The sequence below is a fragment of a genome, unplaced genomic scaffold, assembly GCF_019419815.1.
Source record: "Pyrus x bretschneideri cultivar Hongxiangsu unplaced genomic scaffold, Pyrus_bretschneideri_v1 Contig44, whole genome shotgun sequence".
Lineage (NCBI taxonomy): Eukaryota > Viridiplantae > Streptophyta > Magnoliopsida > Rosales > Rosaceae > Pyrus > Pyrus x bretschneideri.
This window is the reverse complement of record NW_025999768.1, coordinates 1,273,124-1,289,082: the sequence shown is the minus strand read 5'-3', so window position 1 is coordinate 1,289,082 and position 15,959 is coordinate 1,273,124. Positions and strand designations below refer to the sequence as shown.

General features: G+C 36.3%; 1 protein-coding gene across 1 annotated transcript; it reads right to left on the bottom strand.

Moving 5' to 3' along the window:
• Positions 1-967: 967 nt before the first annotated feature.
• On the bottom strand, positions 968-14,914 carry LOC103929422 (disease resistance protein RPV1-like). The gene is given in 18 exon segments (XM_048567093.1): positions 968-1,464; positions 1,616-1,717; positions 1,842-1,966; positions 2,083-2,274; positions 2,525-2,736; positions 2,832-3,642; positions 4,101-5,084; positions 5,206-5,499; positions 5,682-6,731; positions 6,733-6,775; positions 7,461-8,150; positions 8,403-8,489; positions 8,932-8,974; positions 12,307-12,423; positions 12,791-12,849; positions 14,223-14,286; positions 14,401-14,441; positions 14,600-14,914. Coding segments are annotated over 6 exon segments (3,720 nt in total). The 5' UTR covers positions 8,063-8,150; positions 8,403-8,489; positions 8,932-8,974; positions 12,307-12,423; positions 12,791-12,849; positions 14,223-14,286; positions 14,401-14,441; positions 14,600-14,914; the 3' UTR covers positions 968-1,464; positions 1,616-1,717; positions 1,842-1,966; positions 2,083-2,274; positions 2,525-2,736; positions 2,832-2,895.
• Between the last annotated feature and the right edge of the window lie 1,045 nt (positions 14,915-15,959).

Here is a 15,959-nt window from a genome sequence, read left to right as displayed (position 1 = left end):
ACAGATAAGCTCCTTCAATCAACGAGAACAAAGTTTATAATATAATAAATGTTGGCGTATGGGCTTGAGAAACGACAAAATGCCGGTCGGGAAGGTGCAGAGAAGAGTAAGAGAGAGAAAAAAAGGAAAGAAACAAACACAAAAAGACAAGGACTATCAAATAGATTGTAACAATGACTTCTCGACGGTGATTACAAGTACTCAACCATCAATAATGTTTTATTTTAGATTGAAATGTGTAAGCATTTAAGAAATAGCATTACAACAACCACAGAATAAACAAAAGTGATACAAGAAAAGACCCAAATGTGAAACAACAACTAAAAACAATTATTAAAACTATTGCAAATGGGGGTGCACCATAATACACCCCAATGGATCGTTTTAAGCTCCTCTACTGCTAAAACTATTGCAAAATGCGCATTAGAATTATACTTCTGTTAGATGCGCCCTTCCTTACTAGGCAAATGAACCATATAATACACCAAGATGGATGTTATACACCTTGGAGTTTGAGCAGAATTTTTTTTTGTTATCTCATTGTCTCACATTGCTAGAACTGAGAAGTTTATAATATAATAACGTTCGCTTATGAACTTGAGAAACGACATACTGCTGCCCGGCCGGGAAAATGCAGTGAAAGAGAGGAAAGGAAGAAAGAAACGAGCACGAAAGGACAAAGACTATCCAATAGATTATAAACAATTACTTCTTGGGGTGATTACATCTAAATGGATGCCATATATGCATATATAAACAATGTTTTCAAAGGATGTTATGACTTTCTTGCCGGTATGGGGGAAAAGGAAAGAAACTAGCACGAAACTGCAGACCCCGTCGATCCATTATAATAAATTTCGATGGTCCAAGTTGCAAGGTACCTGTGGAAGACATCGTCTCAGAAAAGTAGGATTAAGAACTGAAGTTCTCCTGCAACTCTACACAACTGAAAGCAAGGCTCGCTAAATGGGGCTTGAGTTTTCGGTATACTTGCGTATTTAGTGGAGAGATCAGGGACCTCAGTTTTATACATGAAATTCAGTAAGGATCCCTCCCATTAAGTGATCCTTATCAAAGAGTAGCCTTATTACAGTGAAACACTTATGCATTATATCAGCTAGAAGAGTTCTAGCTAGTTTTACCGAGAATGCATCTGACTTGAAACTGTAAAGAAATACAACTCCTAATAAGTCTACCACAAGTGTCCATCCCTATCTCCTTGTCATTCCACATGTCTTTAATCAAATCACCAAGTGTCTGCTCTCATATAGAACTTACACAAGTCTCATGTAGTTTCATCTAACTTATTTTCCACAACGGTAAATATATTTCAATGACTCCGGTTTTCACATACCAGTCAGTCACACGCTCAACTCCTCAACGTTCGGGCTCAATGGCTCGAAGAAAGCTTCCACTTCACTCTGATTCACCTCCCTCTTACTTTGACGGGTTCCACTTCGGATTCTGCATTGACAAAAAACAGAAGCAAAAGATAACGATCTGTTCTGATACAAGGAAAGTAAGATGATTATATAACTGTAGGTCTAGTAGACGCTGTAATGGTTTATGTTGCAGCAACTCCGTCAGCAAGGAATCTTGAGCATAATTAACGAACCTGATCCTTGTCCACCAAAACTGCCCGCACACCTTCAGCAAAATCATTCCGCAAAGACGATCTTATAGCAACGCGATATTCAGTTTTCATCACACCAGTTAGCTGGAATGGATCAAGTAAAGCACATATTTCTCACTCACAAAATGTGAAATACTACAACACAAAATCTATCAAAAGGATGCAACCATGCGATGAATGAAACGAAAGGTTAGAAAGTAAGACTCACTGGATAATTGATTGTCATTTTTCCCAAGCGCAGATGCAACTTTGGAGAAGTAATTTTGCGTCAAATAAAGTGAAAAAGGAGCACCTTTCCAAGACCTTGAAGAGCTTCATTAGCCCACTCCACCACTGCAACAGAAACAATTTGATAGAAAATACTTGACAGCCACGTACAAGCCTCTCAATAGAAGAGTAAGACAGATTTCATTTCGTCATCGATAAACAAATGGCATTGACAAACTTACCAGTAGCATCTGAACTCTGCTGCTGCTTTTTAAGTTCATCAATTGTCACAAGGACCTATTTGCACCAAATGCTGAAGTTATTTGAGGTAAAAGACACAAGCCTACAGGCTATCAACAAGAACACACTTCACATTTGGGTCACATTCCCATTCATCCAGAATCCCAGATAGCTCTTGTATTTCACATCCGTATCTGCATTTTCCAACAATTCCCACTTAACAGAAACACAAAATTCTTTTTAAAAAGCTAACTTCCTCGAAATTTCAATCTAACATTTCGTCTTATAACAAAAGCAATAACATAGAATTGTAATCAATACGATGCAATAAAGTTCAAGCTCAAAAATTCAAATCAGCTCCAAATCAAAAGCTTTTACAGATATATACATGTATACATACAGATATATACATATATACATGTGTGCGTGTGTTTATCTACATACCTAGGTTCATGGCGTTGACAGCTCGGGGGCGACCAAAGGTGATGACAGCGACGCCATTGGGTGACGCTGCCCTTGACGAACGCGTCGGCGGAGGCCATGACCGGACTACCCTTGATGTTTCGGTTAAATTACCGGGAAAAAGAACTGCCGCGGTGGCTACGGTGGGAAAGTTGTGATAGTGCGGTGGCGGGCAGTGATTGGGCCAGCTAAATCTGAAAGTGAAGCCCAATTTAAGATAATTGTTAGCCAAATTCAAAACATTTGAACGATCATAAAATTTTGAAAGAAATACGAAATACAGACTTGCCTTCATTATCGAACTGAGAAATCGAAAATGAAAGAGGCGTTTGACGAACTGATTTTGATTTGACTCAAACATATGATGATGACGATGCATCACCACCTTGATTGTGCCTCTGGATCAAAAACACACCATCAGGATCAAAATCGTGCACATTTTCCTTCATAGGTTTGTCCCATACTAGATTAACCCCTGTTCTCTTAATTGTCACGTAATGAGAATTTCTAGCTGGCGTTTCAAAAGTTATATCAACTTTATCCCCGCTTTGCAAATTGAGCTTACTGTTCGATATTTGTCCCTGCCAAAGAAAATAGTCTCTAAATATATTATCACCCTTTTTTATAACCCCCTTTCTTATAACCCCCTTTTTTCTAACCCAATCTTCCTTGCCTATGCAGGTCTGCAACACAGGACGTTTTATAACCCAATCCCAATCTTCCTTGCCTATGCAGGTCTGCAACACAGGACGTTTTATAACCTGCAACACAGGACGTTTTATAACCCAATCCCAATCTTCCTTGCCTATGCAGGTCTGCAACACAGGACGTTTTATAACCCAATCTTCCTTGCCTATGCAGGTCTGCAACACAGTACGCTTGGTATTATTTATATCAATACTGGCACGAGGATGACCATCTTCACATCTCATATAATCGCTTGAGTGGTGAATGCAGAACAGAGTCAGTCCTTCAAAATTACGACCATTACTCGGTGGAATTTTAAAACTGACTGTATTACCATCTTCGACAAACTCGAACCAATCAGGAACATAATTCCCATGGAGAAAAATGCCACCATATCCGCAATAAGTCCATTCCTATAAATACAATGCAAGTGTCATATATACTAGCATATGGGCGCACACAAAGTGTGTGAGAAAAAAATTTATTTTTGTTTTTGAAATAGAAGGAGAGAGGAAGGGGGTGACAAAGAACGTGGGAGTGGGAAATTTATTTTATTTTTTTATTTTATTTATAATTAAAGATATGTTAGGATTACATATAGGTGAGGCTTTGAAAGAAAAAAGTAAAATTTGGTTGTGTTACATTTTTGCCTCATATTTCTTATTTATGTTCTGTTTTAATTAGAGGGTTAAACTGGTAATTTCATAAGGTTTTAGTTGATAATGAGTGTTTTATTAATTAGTAGAGATATATATACACAAACACATGTACATGTGCGCGTTGTGTGTGTGCAAGTGCGCCATAGGAAGGCAGTTAGAGAGAGAGAGAGAGACAGACAGAGACAGAGAAAGAGAGAGAGAGAGAGAGATACCTTTAGGATGTTCCTCCTAAAATCAGCTGTGAGTTTGGTGCAACATTGCATATTAATCCATGTCATGGAGTCTAATGACTTATCCAAGTCTGGCACCTCAGTGAGTGCGGGTGAATCACGTACATTCAGTACTCTCATATTCGACATTTTGGAAAAATTGGGCATTGTTACCAAACTACGGCATCCAGGCGCATCAATAAATTTCAAATTTGATGGTAAATCATAAATTGTATGAAGCTCGGAGCAAAACCCTAAACGCAGACTTTCAAGCTTTGAAAGATCACTGAGGCTGGGTAGGGTGTGAATGGCATAGCAGTTATTTAACACCAGAGTTCTAAGCTGTGAAAGACCACTCAGGCTGGGTAGGGTACGAAGATAAATGCAGTAACTTAACTGCAAACTTTCAAGCTTTGAAAGGCCACTGAGGCTGGGTAGGGTATGAAAATCATTTTGTGAAAGATCCAAATGTTGTAAAGAAATTAGACTCCCAAAACCTTTTGGGAATGCATCATCGCTTAATCTGCACGATGAGAGAACTAAATTTCTTAAAGAGTCTAAGCCGTGTAATGAATCGGGAAATTGCAGAAGGTTCATGTGTACTAGAGATAAATGAGTGAGATTCTTCAATCTTACTGCGGAACGCGGTACTTGTGTTATGGCTGTGTCAGATGCATTAAGTACTCTCAATGATATCATCTTCCCTAAATCCTCGGGCAGTTCACTGATTTGATTACACACATTAAGAAGAAGAGTCTGAACGGATTTGGACTTATAGAAATCCCCAGGAAGAGAAATAAGATTCTTGCAGCCTAAGAGGTTCACCAAAGAAAGTTTTTTAAGATGACCAATGGAGGGGTGAATCTCGGACAAATTCTCACACCATTGCAATATCAACTCTTCAAGATTTGGGAGATTTGAAAAGTCTGGTGATTTTTTTAAGTCATGGCAATAACTGAGATCAAGGATTTTCAAGTTTCCAAGCGACTGTTGCACAAAATCAAAGGAAAATTAAAATTAATATCCAAAAGGAATATCTCGTAAAAAAGAGAGAAGGAAATCCAAAATCAAATAGAAACATAACATCATCATGTGTAATCGATTGTACCTTGGAGCCCTCCCAAACTTGTACCAGTTTGCCAAACGTTATCTTTAAAATAACTAGTTCTCGTCGTTGATCAAAGAAATCATCTGGTATGGATTTTAAAGGGCATCCACCCCAGCACAACCATATTAACTCTTTGGAAAGATGTTTGTATTCTCCATTAAGCTGCACGTTGTAGAGCTGGAGCAGTCTCAGTTTCTTCATATTGGCAAATGCTTCTGTACTGAAACTAGCCAAGTTACGGAATGGATAAAAATCAGGGGAACCTACAACAAGTCCTTCAACTTCTTTAGTTCCCTGTTAACACATTATACTGGGTAAGAAAAGGATTATGTGCATCTATTCCTAATTGAGCTTCTTTATGCAAATACATATATTTACACATGAATGTTTCTAATGTATAATAGGCATACGTGGGTTACATATATGCTTTTCTTGTACGATGCATTAATACAAAGTTTTATTGAGAATGTACTTACAGATTTATCTCTCAATACATCAGTGACCTCTTGATGGTTCCACAATCTACTCCATTCTCCAAGGGGACGACGAGAATTTCCAGAAATTATTACTTTGGCCATTTCTCGAAGCAAATCATGCATATTCAACTCGTTGTGTTCAATAGTTATAAGGCATCGTTCACGGAGGACACTGATTCCTATTGTTGCAAAAAAGTTACATCCATCTAAAATTTTTGCGACATCGTCCTTATCCCATCCAATAAAGAAACAAGATATGTCAAGGAATATATCCTTTTGCGTAGGATCTAGCATTTCAAAGCTTGATCTTAGAGCTTTCATTATTCCTTCATCAGGAAATTTTTTCAATTTCTCCAACTGACTTTTCCACTCTGTTGGGGTTCTTTCAATCATAGAAGAACCTAAAACTTCAAGGGCTAGTGGCAAACCTCCACAGTAAGAAACAACCTCTTTTGAGAGTTCAAGATATCCTTCATCAGGCCAACTATTTCCAAAGGCATGCCAACTAAAGAGCTTCAGAGCTTCTTCTTCATTCATTTCCTTAAGGGGATATGTCTTGTCCACTTTCATGTTCGCTTGCTTTAGTAAATGTTCATCTCGTGTCGTTATGATAATTCTACTTCCTGGGCCAAACCAATCACGATTTCCAGCCATTGCATTTAGTTGTTCCACTTTGTCTACATTGTCAATAATGACAAGTACACTTCTACGTTGGAGATGATTTTTTATCAGACTGATACCTCCATCAACACTGGTTATCTTAGACTCGGTCTGTTTCAAGATGTCAGAAACAAGTTTTCCTTGCAAATCAACCAGATCATATTCACTAACGTTAAGGAAGCTTTTGAATTGGAACTTATGATGAATGTGGTTATAAATGGCTTTGGCAGCTGTTGTTTTACCCAATCCACCCATCCCCCAAATTCCAACCATGCGAACAACATCTGATCCACCATTTGAAAGATAAGTGATGATATCTTGAATGCGAGTATATATTCCAACTGGGTGCTTGGCCAAATGTAATTTTTCTGCGCTCGGAAGCCATTCCCGGGATAATCTTGTCAACAATTTCTCTAATAAGCTTTGCTTCGCGCCTGAAAAATTGAATTGGTAAGCTTAGTAAGTAGGCTCAGTAGGAGCTATTAGTACTAATATAAATAATTTTCTTACCTTCTTTCCTTCGTGTATGTGTGTGTGTGTGTGTGTGTGTGTGTGTGTACACAAACTAGCTACTAGCTAGTATGTAATTTTGTGACCAACTTCAATAGAAACAAATTCATTCATGGATATATTAAAGTTTGGTGTATCAATTAAACTCTAATTAAGATTCAAGAAATTTGTGGGATGCGGGTTCGAGGTTTGGGTGAAGGCTGTGGTCCGTGGGCTACAGGTTAGGGTCGGCTGGGGAGTGGGGATTAGGGATTGGGGGTTGGAAGTGGGAGGTTGACGGGGTGTGAATCAAAGATTGAAGGTGAAGGGGTGGACTGCAAACCTGCGAGTGATGGTGGGATAAGGTTGGCCTACAATTTTATATAGATATATAGGTGAAACTAACATGTAAAGTTGTAAACACTTCTAACTAAAATTTAAAAGAATTGGTTACAAAGGACTAACGCTCTATATTTTATCAAGTTCAAGCACAAAATGTAATGTATTTTAAGTTTAGGAACCAAAGCTACAATTTTCCTCTAGATTTTATATGAGAGATTAAGGCGTATTAATTAAGCATGTTAATTAGAGTAATACAACTTAAATATTGAAAAGCACGTGAATGATTACCTATTATCAGTGATTTGAAGATGGTAGCCAGACAAATTTGCAGCTTTTGTAAGAACCTCTCCCCACTGCTTTACCTCTTCGTGCCCCTGAAATTCTTCGGCTAACTCTGCAGCTTCTCTAAGAGCCTTTCTCCACTGCTTTACCCTTTCTCGTTTTTCTTCACGTTTCTTGTCATCTTTTTCTTTATGGATGTTCTTTTTGTGCTTCTTAAATGCTTGGGCTAAAACTCCATTCTGCTTCCTGACATGTGAAGGATCAATGTGATAGAATATTGGCAAAACATGACGCCCCAGTTTGTCTCTGCACTCCATGATCTTCACCAGCTCGTTAAGACACCAACTCGAATCCGCATACCTCTCTGAGAAAACAATGATAGAGATCTTTGATTTTTCGATTGCCTGTTCCAGTTCTTTTTGTATTTGTTCCCCTCTTTTTAGATCATCCTCATCAATATAAGCCTGGTATCCCTTGTATGTTAATGCCGCGTGGAGGTGGTCCGTGAAGCCATTGCGTGTGTCTTCACCGCTGAAGCTCAAGAACACATCGTAATTCCAAAGTTTTGACTTGGAGGAGGATGAAGAGGAGGCTTCGTGGGTTGTCATGGCGGTATCCACCGTTATGGCACAGCAGTGGTTCAGATCACGACTGAAAAATGGCAGTAGTTGTGTTTGTTCTGTCGAACGGATGATCCTGAAATACCTAAACCCAAGTCAAGCTCCTTCAATCAACAAGAACAAAGTTTATAACATAATAATGTTGGCGTATGAACTTGAGAAACAACATAATGTTGGCCAGAAGGTGCAGAGACAAACTTGAATGCAAGCTTTCTGAAATTTTCCAAACAATACAGATAAAAAGGTAACACCCTAGTCAGACGAGATGCGAGCTTTCTAAGAAACCCAGATGACAAAATCAACAAAATAGAATGGAAAAATGACTTACACTTTTAAGGCATGCTCGAATCTTGATCTAAAATTGGTGGTGGGTCGATTGTTGGTCACCAAATCTAAATGAAGAATTCATCAAAACCTAGAAATTTAAACAAAGAATTTTCCAAATCAACATTTACTAAAAACCAGTTACTTGGTTATCATGCATGATGGCTTGCCAAAGACTGAATTAAGGAATGCACAACTTTACTTTTATGATTATTTTCAATGACAGCTAAAAGGTCAAATCCAAATGAAAATAAAAGTTAGGACTTCACAAAACCAATTAAAAACCTAATGCAAAAGTTACAAACACCCACCAAATGATTCCAGATAAAGTTTTAAACTCAATGTCAGACCGAATGAAATTAAAAGTTAGGACTTCACAAAACCAATAGAAAATCTGATTCCAAAGTTCCAAACACCCACCAAATGATTCCGGATAAAATTTAAACTCAAAAACCCAACAGAAACAAAAGCATTGGTGTGAATTAACTGTATCTAATTGAAGAACTAAAACAAAAGTAAAACAAAGAATATACCTCAAAATGTCAAGCAACTAAGTTCTTCCTCCAACCCAAAACTCTGAAAATTCCACACAAAAAAAAGGGTAATCCCATTAGCAATTCCTCACTTTCAAAATTAGCAAAACTTGGGCAACAATAAAGACGCGTTGAGAACCATCACTCTTCTCCTTATGTATTTGAAAAGATATTTTATAAGCAGTTCATTCTGATCATGTTGCATATAAATTCCTTTTCTACGGAGTTCATAAAAATATGGTAGTTTATGGCATCTGTTGAATAACATGGTTGAAAGATTTAAAATTGATATATTCAATTTTTATGTGTCAAACTATAACATGTAGCTAAAGCTATTGGGTCTATATATCCATTAGCAATTCCTCGCTTTCAAAATTAGCAAAAACTTGGGCAACAATAAAGACGCGTTGAGAACCATCACTCTTCTCCTTATGTATTTGAAAAGATATTTTATAAGCAGTTTATGTAGTCATTCTGATCATGTTGCATATAAATTCCTTTTCTACAGAGTTCATAAAAATATGGTAGTTTATGGCATCTGTTGAATAACATGGTTGAAAGATTTAAAATTGATATATTCAATTTTTATGTGTCAAACTATAACATGTAGCTAAAGCTATTGGGTCTATATATCCATAGCAATCATGTCGTAATTGAATGCTTATCGATGTAAATAGATGATTTCAGTCATGTGATACATGTTTCTTGATAGTATACACTGAAGTTTGGTCGTTGGATAAAAATCGACCAAAATCTTAATAAGACTCTTTTAACTTTTAACCAAAAATGAGCACCACAGTACTACACTAAGTTTTATCATGCACAAAATACACAGCACTGATTGCAGCTTATAGAGCAAGAACAATACTTTACCAAAAGAAAACAACAAAACACTCAAAACCCAGAAACAGAAACAAAAACACACTTGGGACTCAAACTCCTCAAAAACATGAGAGAGAGAGAGAGAGAGAATAAAAAAACAATATTATTTTTCACACAAACTCAAAATTGCTTATTGCTTATAAAATCACAAATCAAAACAAATGAATGCAACTCCAAAATTGCCCTAAATTAAATCTGATTAGTTAAATGTTTGTTGCCCTACAAATGTCATTACACCCGACAAAACTTGGTTTGAAGTTGATATTTTGGTCAATCCAAGGGAAAAGGAGTTATTGCTTTTGGGGCAGTTGTCATGGAGAATATCATCTCCCTGTTGAATGATCTAAAAAAGGACTTACAGCTTCTGGTGGCCATAATAATTTAGGAGGCCCTGCTCTCCAGATTTTCTCAATAACTTTCCTTTTCGTAGCTGGTAATATTGCAACTCCAAGAATTGCTCTGAAGAGATATATTCAATAAAAATCAAACTAAAACAAAGCCATTGGAAGAAATTTAGAAGACACAAACACCACTACAACTCAAAGTTAAAGTCAACAGAAACCAAATGGTACAAGTTGAAAAAATATATGGTCATAAATTGAGAACTTCATCAAACTAACAGCGATAAAATCTCATTTAATCTGTCTAAAACCAAAAAAGAGAGAAAGGTAATTTCAAGACCTTTGTAGTAATAATATATGGCTGATGCACCTGTTGCTCAATCAAATCATTTGTCTGGCTAAAAAAATAAAAATCTGTAAATACATTCACGTCCAATTTATGAGAAATCATGGGAAAGCAAATGCATTGATAATGGAATCATGAATATGAAGAACTTGCCAAAAAGAAAAAGAAAACTTCTTATAGTGTGCCAAGAACATCCTTCTACTCCTAGCAAATTTTTTATGGCATTATCCAATTCTCAATTCATAATTCAAACAGTAACTCAAAGTCTATAGTGTATGAAAAAGTGATATCTTAGTTGATCATGATGATAATTAAGCAGATTAAATGACGACCCATAAAGCATACAAATTCAGAAAAGGAAAGGTTCAAAACTGCCATAAGAAAACACAAAATATATAAACGGGAAATCAAAAGAAGAGAAGCGAAAAAGGAAGAAAAAACCAAACAAAATTATTAGGTTTGGGATATACCATTATCTGAAACACCACAATCATCAAAGTCAAACATAAACAATCCAAAAATTTGTGGAAAATACCAATAAATGCTCAACTAAAAACGAAAGAAAACGTAGAATAAGTTTCCTGTTCTCCCCCTAATTAAATTGGAATACAATTCACCACTAATATTCTTGTCATCCTCTTCAGCCTGAAAAATTTAGTAGAATTATTCAATGAAGACGCTTAATGGAGACAGTAATATTAGCAATGGAGGAATTGAATTGATAACTAAAACTGCAAGACCAAATGACTGCAATAGGTTCAAAACAGAAACTCGTCTGTTAGATGTCTCATCTTTAGGCGGTGCCTTGTTCTTTTTTTTTTTTTTTTTTTTAAATTAATTTTTTTATTTGTTGCATGTCTTTTGAAGTTCATGTAAATCAACAAAATTGATACTTTTGACACAACCAACAATGGAGAGGTAAAAAGTTAAAAACAGAAGGAAAGTCTTCAGTTTTGTAATGGATTTTGCAAGTCAGAAATTCTGTTTGAGAATTTGAAACCCAGAAAGTCTGCCGGCAATTATTAACGATCACAGATAAGCACCGAATGAAGGCCAATCTAATAAGCCAAAATATGTAGGGCACTAAATTATTCCCCAGTAACAATGATAGATAAGCACATGTGAAACTAAAGAAAATTTTCATTACTATCAACTCTAAAAAAAAAAACCTATGATATCCTTTGTAAACAAAGAGATTGAGCATTTCCACTCAAAATAATCCCACCGATTAAAATCACACAACTAAAAGCAATTGAATCAAGAAAAAAGATAATTACACAATAACTACACCTTCACTAAAAAAATAAATTATAAAAACGAAGACCGTGAGAATAATTGCCAACCTTTGTACTGTGATTTGATGCCAAAAGCAAAAATAATGTCATATACATTAAGCCTGCCAATTACTAAAAACAAAACATTTTGCCATGAGGAGAAGTAAGAACATACCGAAACTTGTTTGCAAATAGATGAGAAAAATTTATACCTGAAACAGATGGGAAATTTATTAGGAAAGATAGATCAGCCCACGTGTGTAATCTATATACAAAAAACCACTCTCTTCATTAGCCAAATCGTTTCACAAATCCAAAAACACAGAATTATATCTTGAACAATGCCAATTAATGATTTCCCATTTACTTAAGCCCAACATCAAAGCCAATGAACTGATGAAAGAGCGAAAATGAGAAACATAAAACCTCAATTAAGCAATTAAATGAAGTATTACTTGATAGAGCTGGAAAATTACCCAGTAAGATTAAAAAAAGAAAGATGAGATGGAGCGGGAATCACATACGGCATCACCTTTAAATATGTAGTGCTCCTCAGAGAGTGGATCAAGAGTGACTGATGAGAGGGCAGAGAAACGAATGACTCAGAAATTCAAGCTCTGAGCTCAAAGTTGGGGCTTCCACTTTCCAACTGGGGAAGAAATAACAGAGAAAACATAGAGAGCCAATCCACCAAAAATATTAATCAAATGGGTTTCTTCTAATTCAAAATTTGGAGCACCCAAATTCCGATGAAGCAATAACCATTCAAAATTCCAACAGACTGAAGCCCTCACAGACTACAAATTATCAATACCCAGCAATAAAAAATTTGAAAACAGTAATAATGAAGGAAAAAGAAATTAAAGCCGCAAGCCATTCTCTAAATCTCAGGCACCAATCCAAATCACCAGTAATTTGCACATAATGATAAGAATCTAGCAGTATTTCCATTGTTTAAAACCCAAATTCAAGAAATCATAAAAAATGGAAACTTTATATAGAAATTGAAGCTTTACCTGCAGATCTGCAGCAGCAAACGGAATCCAACGGCATGTACCTCAAAAGTCAGAGAGAGCTGAGAGATGAGTAAGAGAATCGGTAAACAAAAACCCCCAAAATCACAGAAGGAAATTTGAACAGAAAACAAATTTGCAATTCCAAAATCACAAAAACGAAATTGAAACACCCACACTGAGAAAAAGCTGTAAAACTCACCAGGAAACGCTAGCTTTTCAGAGTGAAAACTTTATTCGAATCGAATAGAAGAACCGAGGAAAGTTGTACTGGTTCAGTGGTTTTTCCAGCAAGAAAGCACCTTGCGTGTAATTCGTGAGAGGTTGGAGAGCGAGAGAAGCCGATTTGGGAGCCAAAGAAAGCGAGGTTGGAGACCGACAGAGGCTGAGAATTGCGAGAGAGAAAGACGAAAAGGAAAGGAAAAGCGGAATGAAGAGAACCGAGAAGAGGAGGAATCATTTTAAGCAATGATCGACGAGTGGGAAGTAAACTATTATTTACAAATCCAAAGCATTACCCGAACTCATGATACAAAAGCTCCTTTGACAGAAGAAAATATGAGATTTGCATTCTTTTTCAACACTTACTCTTGGTTTCATAATAAACTATTATACGAAGGATTAAATGCTCAACAGATTCTTTCAAAATCGAAGTTTTTCATGAACTTTTTAGCATCTTATGTTTTTAGAGTTAATTACGTTTGAGATATTACAAGTTTTCACAAAATTTTCTTACGTTTGAGATGTTACACTAACATTCTTTTAATGTAATGTCTCAAATGTAAAGGGATTTTGTGAAAACTCGACTAACTTTTGGAGTGTTAGGGTAATTAACCTATTTTTGTGCAAATATTGTAAAATATTATGCCAAATACATTAAGTGGCGGATAGTTTATGGACAGTTTCACTTTAAAAGAGGATAATCCTTACATCTTTCTAATAGACATGTACGGTGGAAAAAGATCACTCCATAATTAAATATTGTGTTGTTGATTACGCGTCTCCCTATTTGATTAAGTTTCTTTTCACATTCTTCTCTGAAAAGTAATGGTTTCTTTTCACAATATTAGGATTAGTTTGGTATTGTTGTGCTTTTTTAAAAAACTGCATCTAATGTGTTGTGAGGGGGAGAGAAAAGAAACTAGCGCAAAACTGCAAACGCTCGATTCGTTGTAATATATAATAAAAATTGATAGTCATGTATAAAATATGATACGAGTATAGTTTTGACATATGTTCCTACCAAAGATAATCGCCGTGTCTTTCAAATTTGTTGGTAAAAAAAGGAAAAAAAAAACAAACAAAATTATTAGGTCGATATACCTTTATCTGAAACGCCACAATCATCAAAGTCAAACACAAACAATCCAAAAATTTGTGGAAAATACCAATAAATGCTCAACCAAAAACGAAAGAACACGTAGAATAAGTTTACCTGTTCTTCCACTAATTAAACTGGAATACAATTCACCACTAATATTCTCGTCATCCTCTTCAGCCTGAAAAATTTAGTAGAACATAATGATAAGAATATAGCAGTATTTCCATTGTTCAAAACCCAAATTCCAGAAATCATGAAAAATGGAAACTTTATACGGAAATTGAAGCTTTACCTGCAGATCATCAGCAGCAGACGGAATCCAACGGCATGTACCTCAAAAGCGAGAGAGAGAGCTCAGAGATGAGTGAGAAAATCGATAAACAAAACCCTCCAAAATCACAAAAGGAAGATTGAACAGAAAACAAATTTGCAACTCCAAAATCACAAAAACGAAATTGAAACACCCACACTGAGAAAGCTGTAAAACTCACCAGGAAACGCTAGCTTTTCTGGGTAAAAAAATTATTCGAATGGAATTGAAGAACCGAGGAAAGTTCTACTGGTTCAGTGGTTTTTCCAACAAGAAAGCACCTTGTTTGTAATTCGTGAGAGGTTGGAGAGCGAGAGAAGCCGATTTGGGATTAAAATATGGTAGTGGTTGTGTTTGCGTTGCCTAACGGATGATATTGAAATACATAAACACAAGTCAAGCTCCTTCAGTCAACAAAAACAAAAGTTTATAATATGATAATGTTGGCGTATGGACTTGAGAAACAACATAGGCCGGGAAGGTGCAAAGAAAGAGTAAGAGAGAGGAAAAGAGGAAAGAAACGAACATGAAAGAACAAAGAACATCGAATACATTATAAAACAATGACTTCTTAACGGTCATTACATCTCAACCATCAATAATGCATTATTTTAGCTTGAAATGTGGAAGCATTTGAGAAGTAGCACGGCAACAACCACATAATAAACAAAAGTGGACCCAAATGTTAAAGGATAATTAAAAACAATTATTTAAGATGGGCGGTAATTGATTCAACCATTTACAAGATTCGAACTTAGAATAATCATGGATCATTGTATTAACTATGAACAGGTGCTATAATATAATTCTTAGGGATTTCAAGGAGGCATACGGGGGACTGCATAATGTGCAATAGGATTAAACTTCTTTTGTTACTAGGCAAATGAACCATATTGAAAAAAGTTGAGGTTCAATCATAATAAACTATTATATGAAGGAGAAACTGTCACATCCCAATCCGCATAGTAAGATATTGTTCGTTTTGGGCCACACCCTCACAGATTTGTTCTTGGCCTTCCACGCAAAACGCGTCTTACTGTAGGGAGGTGGGCATGTATATATAAGGCACATCACCTCATCTCCTCCGAGCAATGTGGGATCTCACAATCCACCCCCCTTAGGGGCCCGACACCCTCGTCAACACACTTTCAGCCGGGGAGTGGCTCTGATACCAAAATTGTCACATCACAATCCGCATAGTAAGATATTGTTCACTTTGGGCCACACCATCACTGATTTGTTCTTGGGCTTCCGCCCAAAACGCGTCTTACTATAGGAGGTGGGCATGTACATATAAAGCACATCACCTCCTCTCTCCCGGACGATGTGGGATCTTACAAAAATACTAAAAAGACTCTCTCAAAATTAGAACTTTGAGATAACTTTTTAGTATCTCATATTTTTGGGGTTAATTATATTAACACCTTATGAGGTTTATCGAGTTTTCACAAAACCTCTTACATTTGAGATATTACACTAACACCTCTTTAGTGCAATGTCTCAAACATAAAGGGGTTTTGTGAAAGCTCGATTAACTTCGG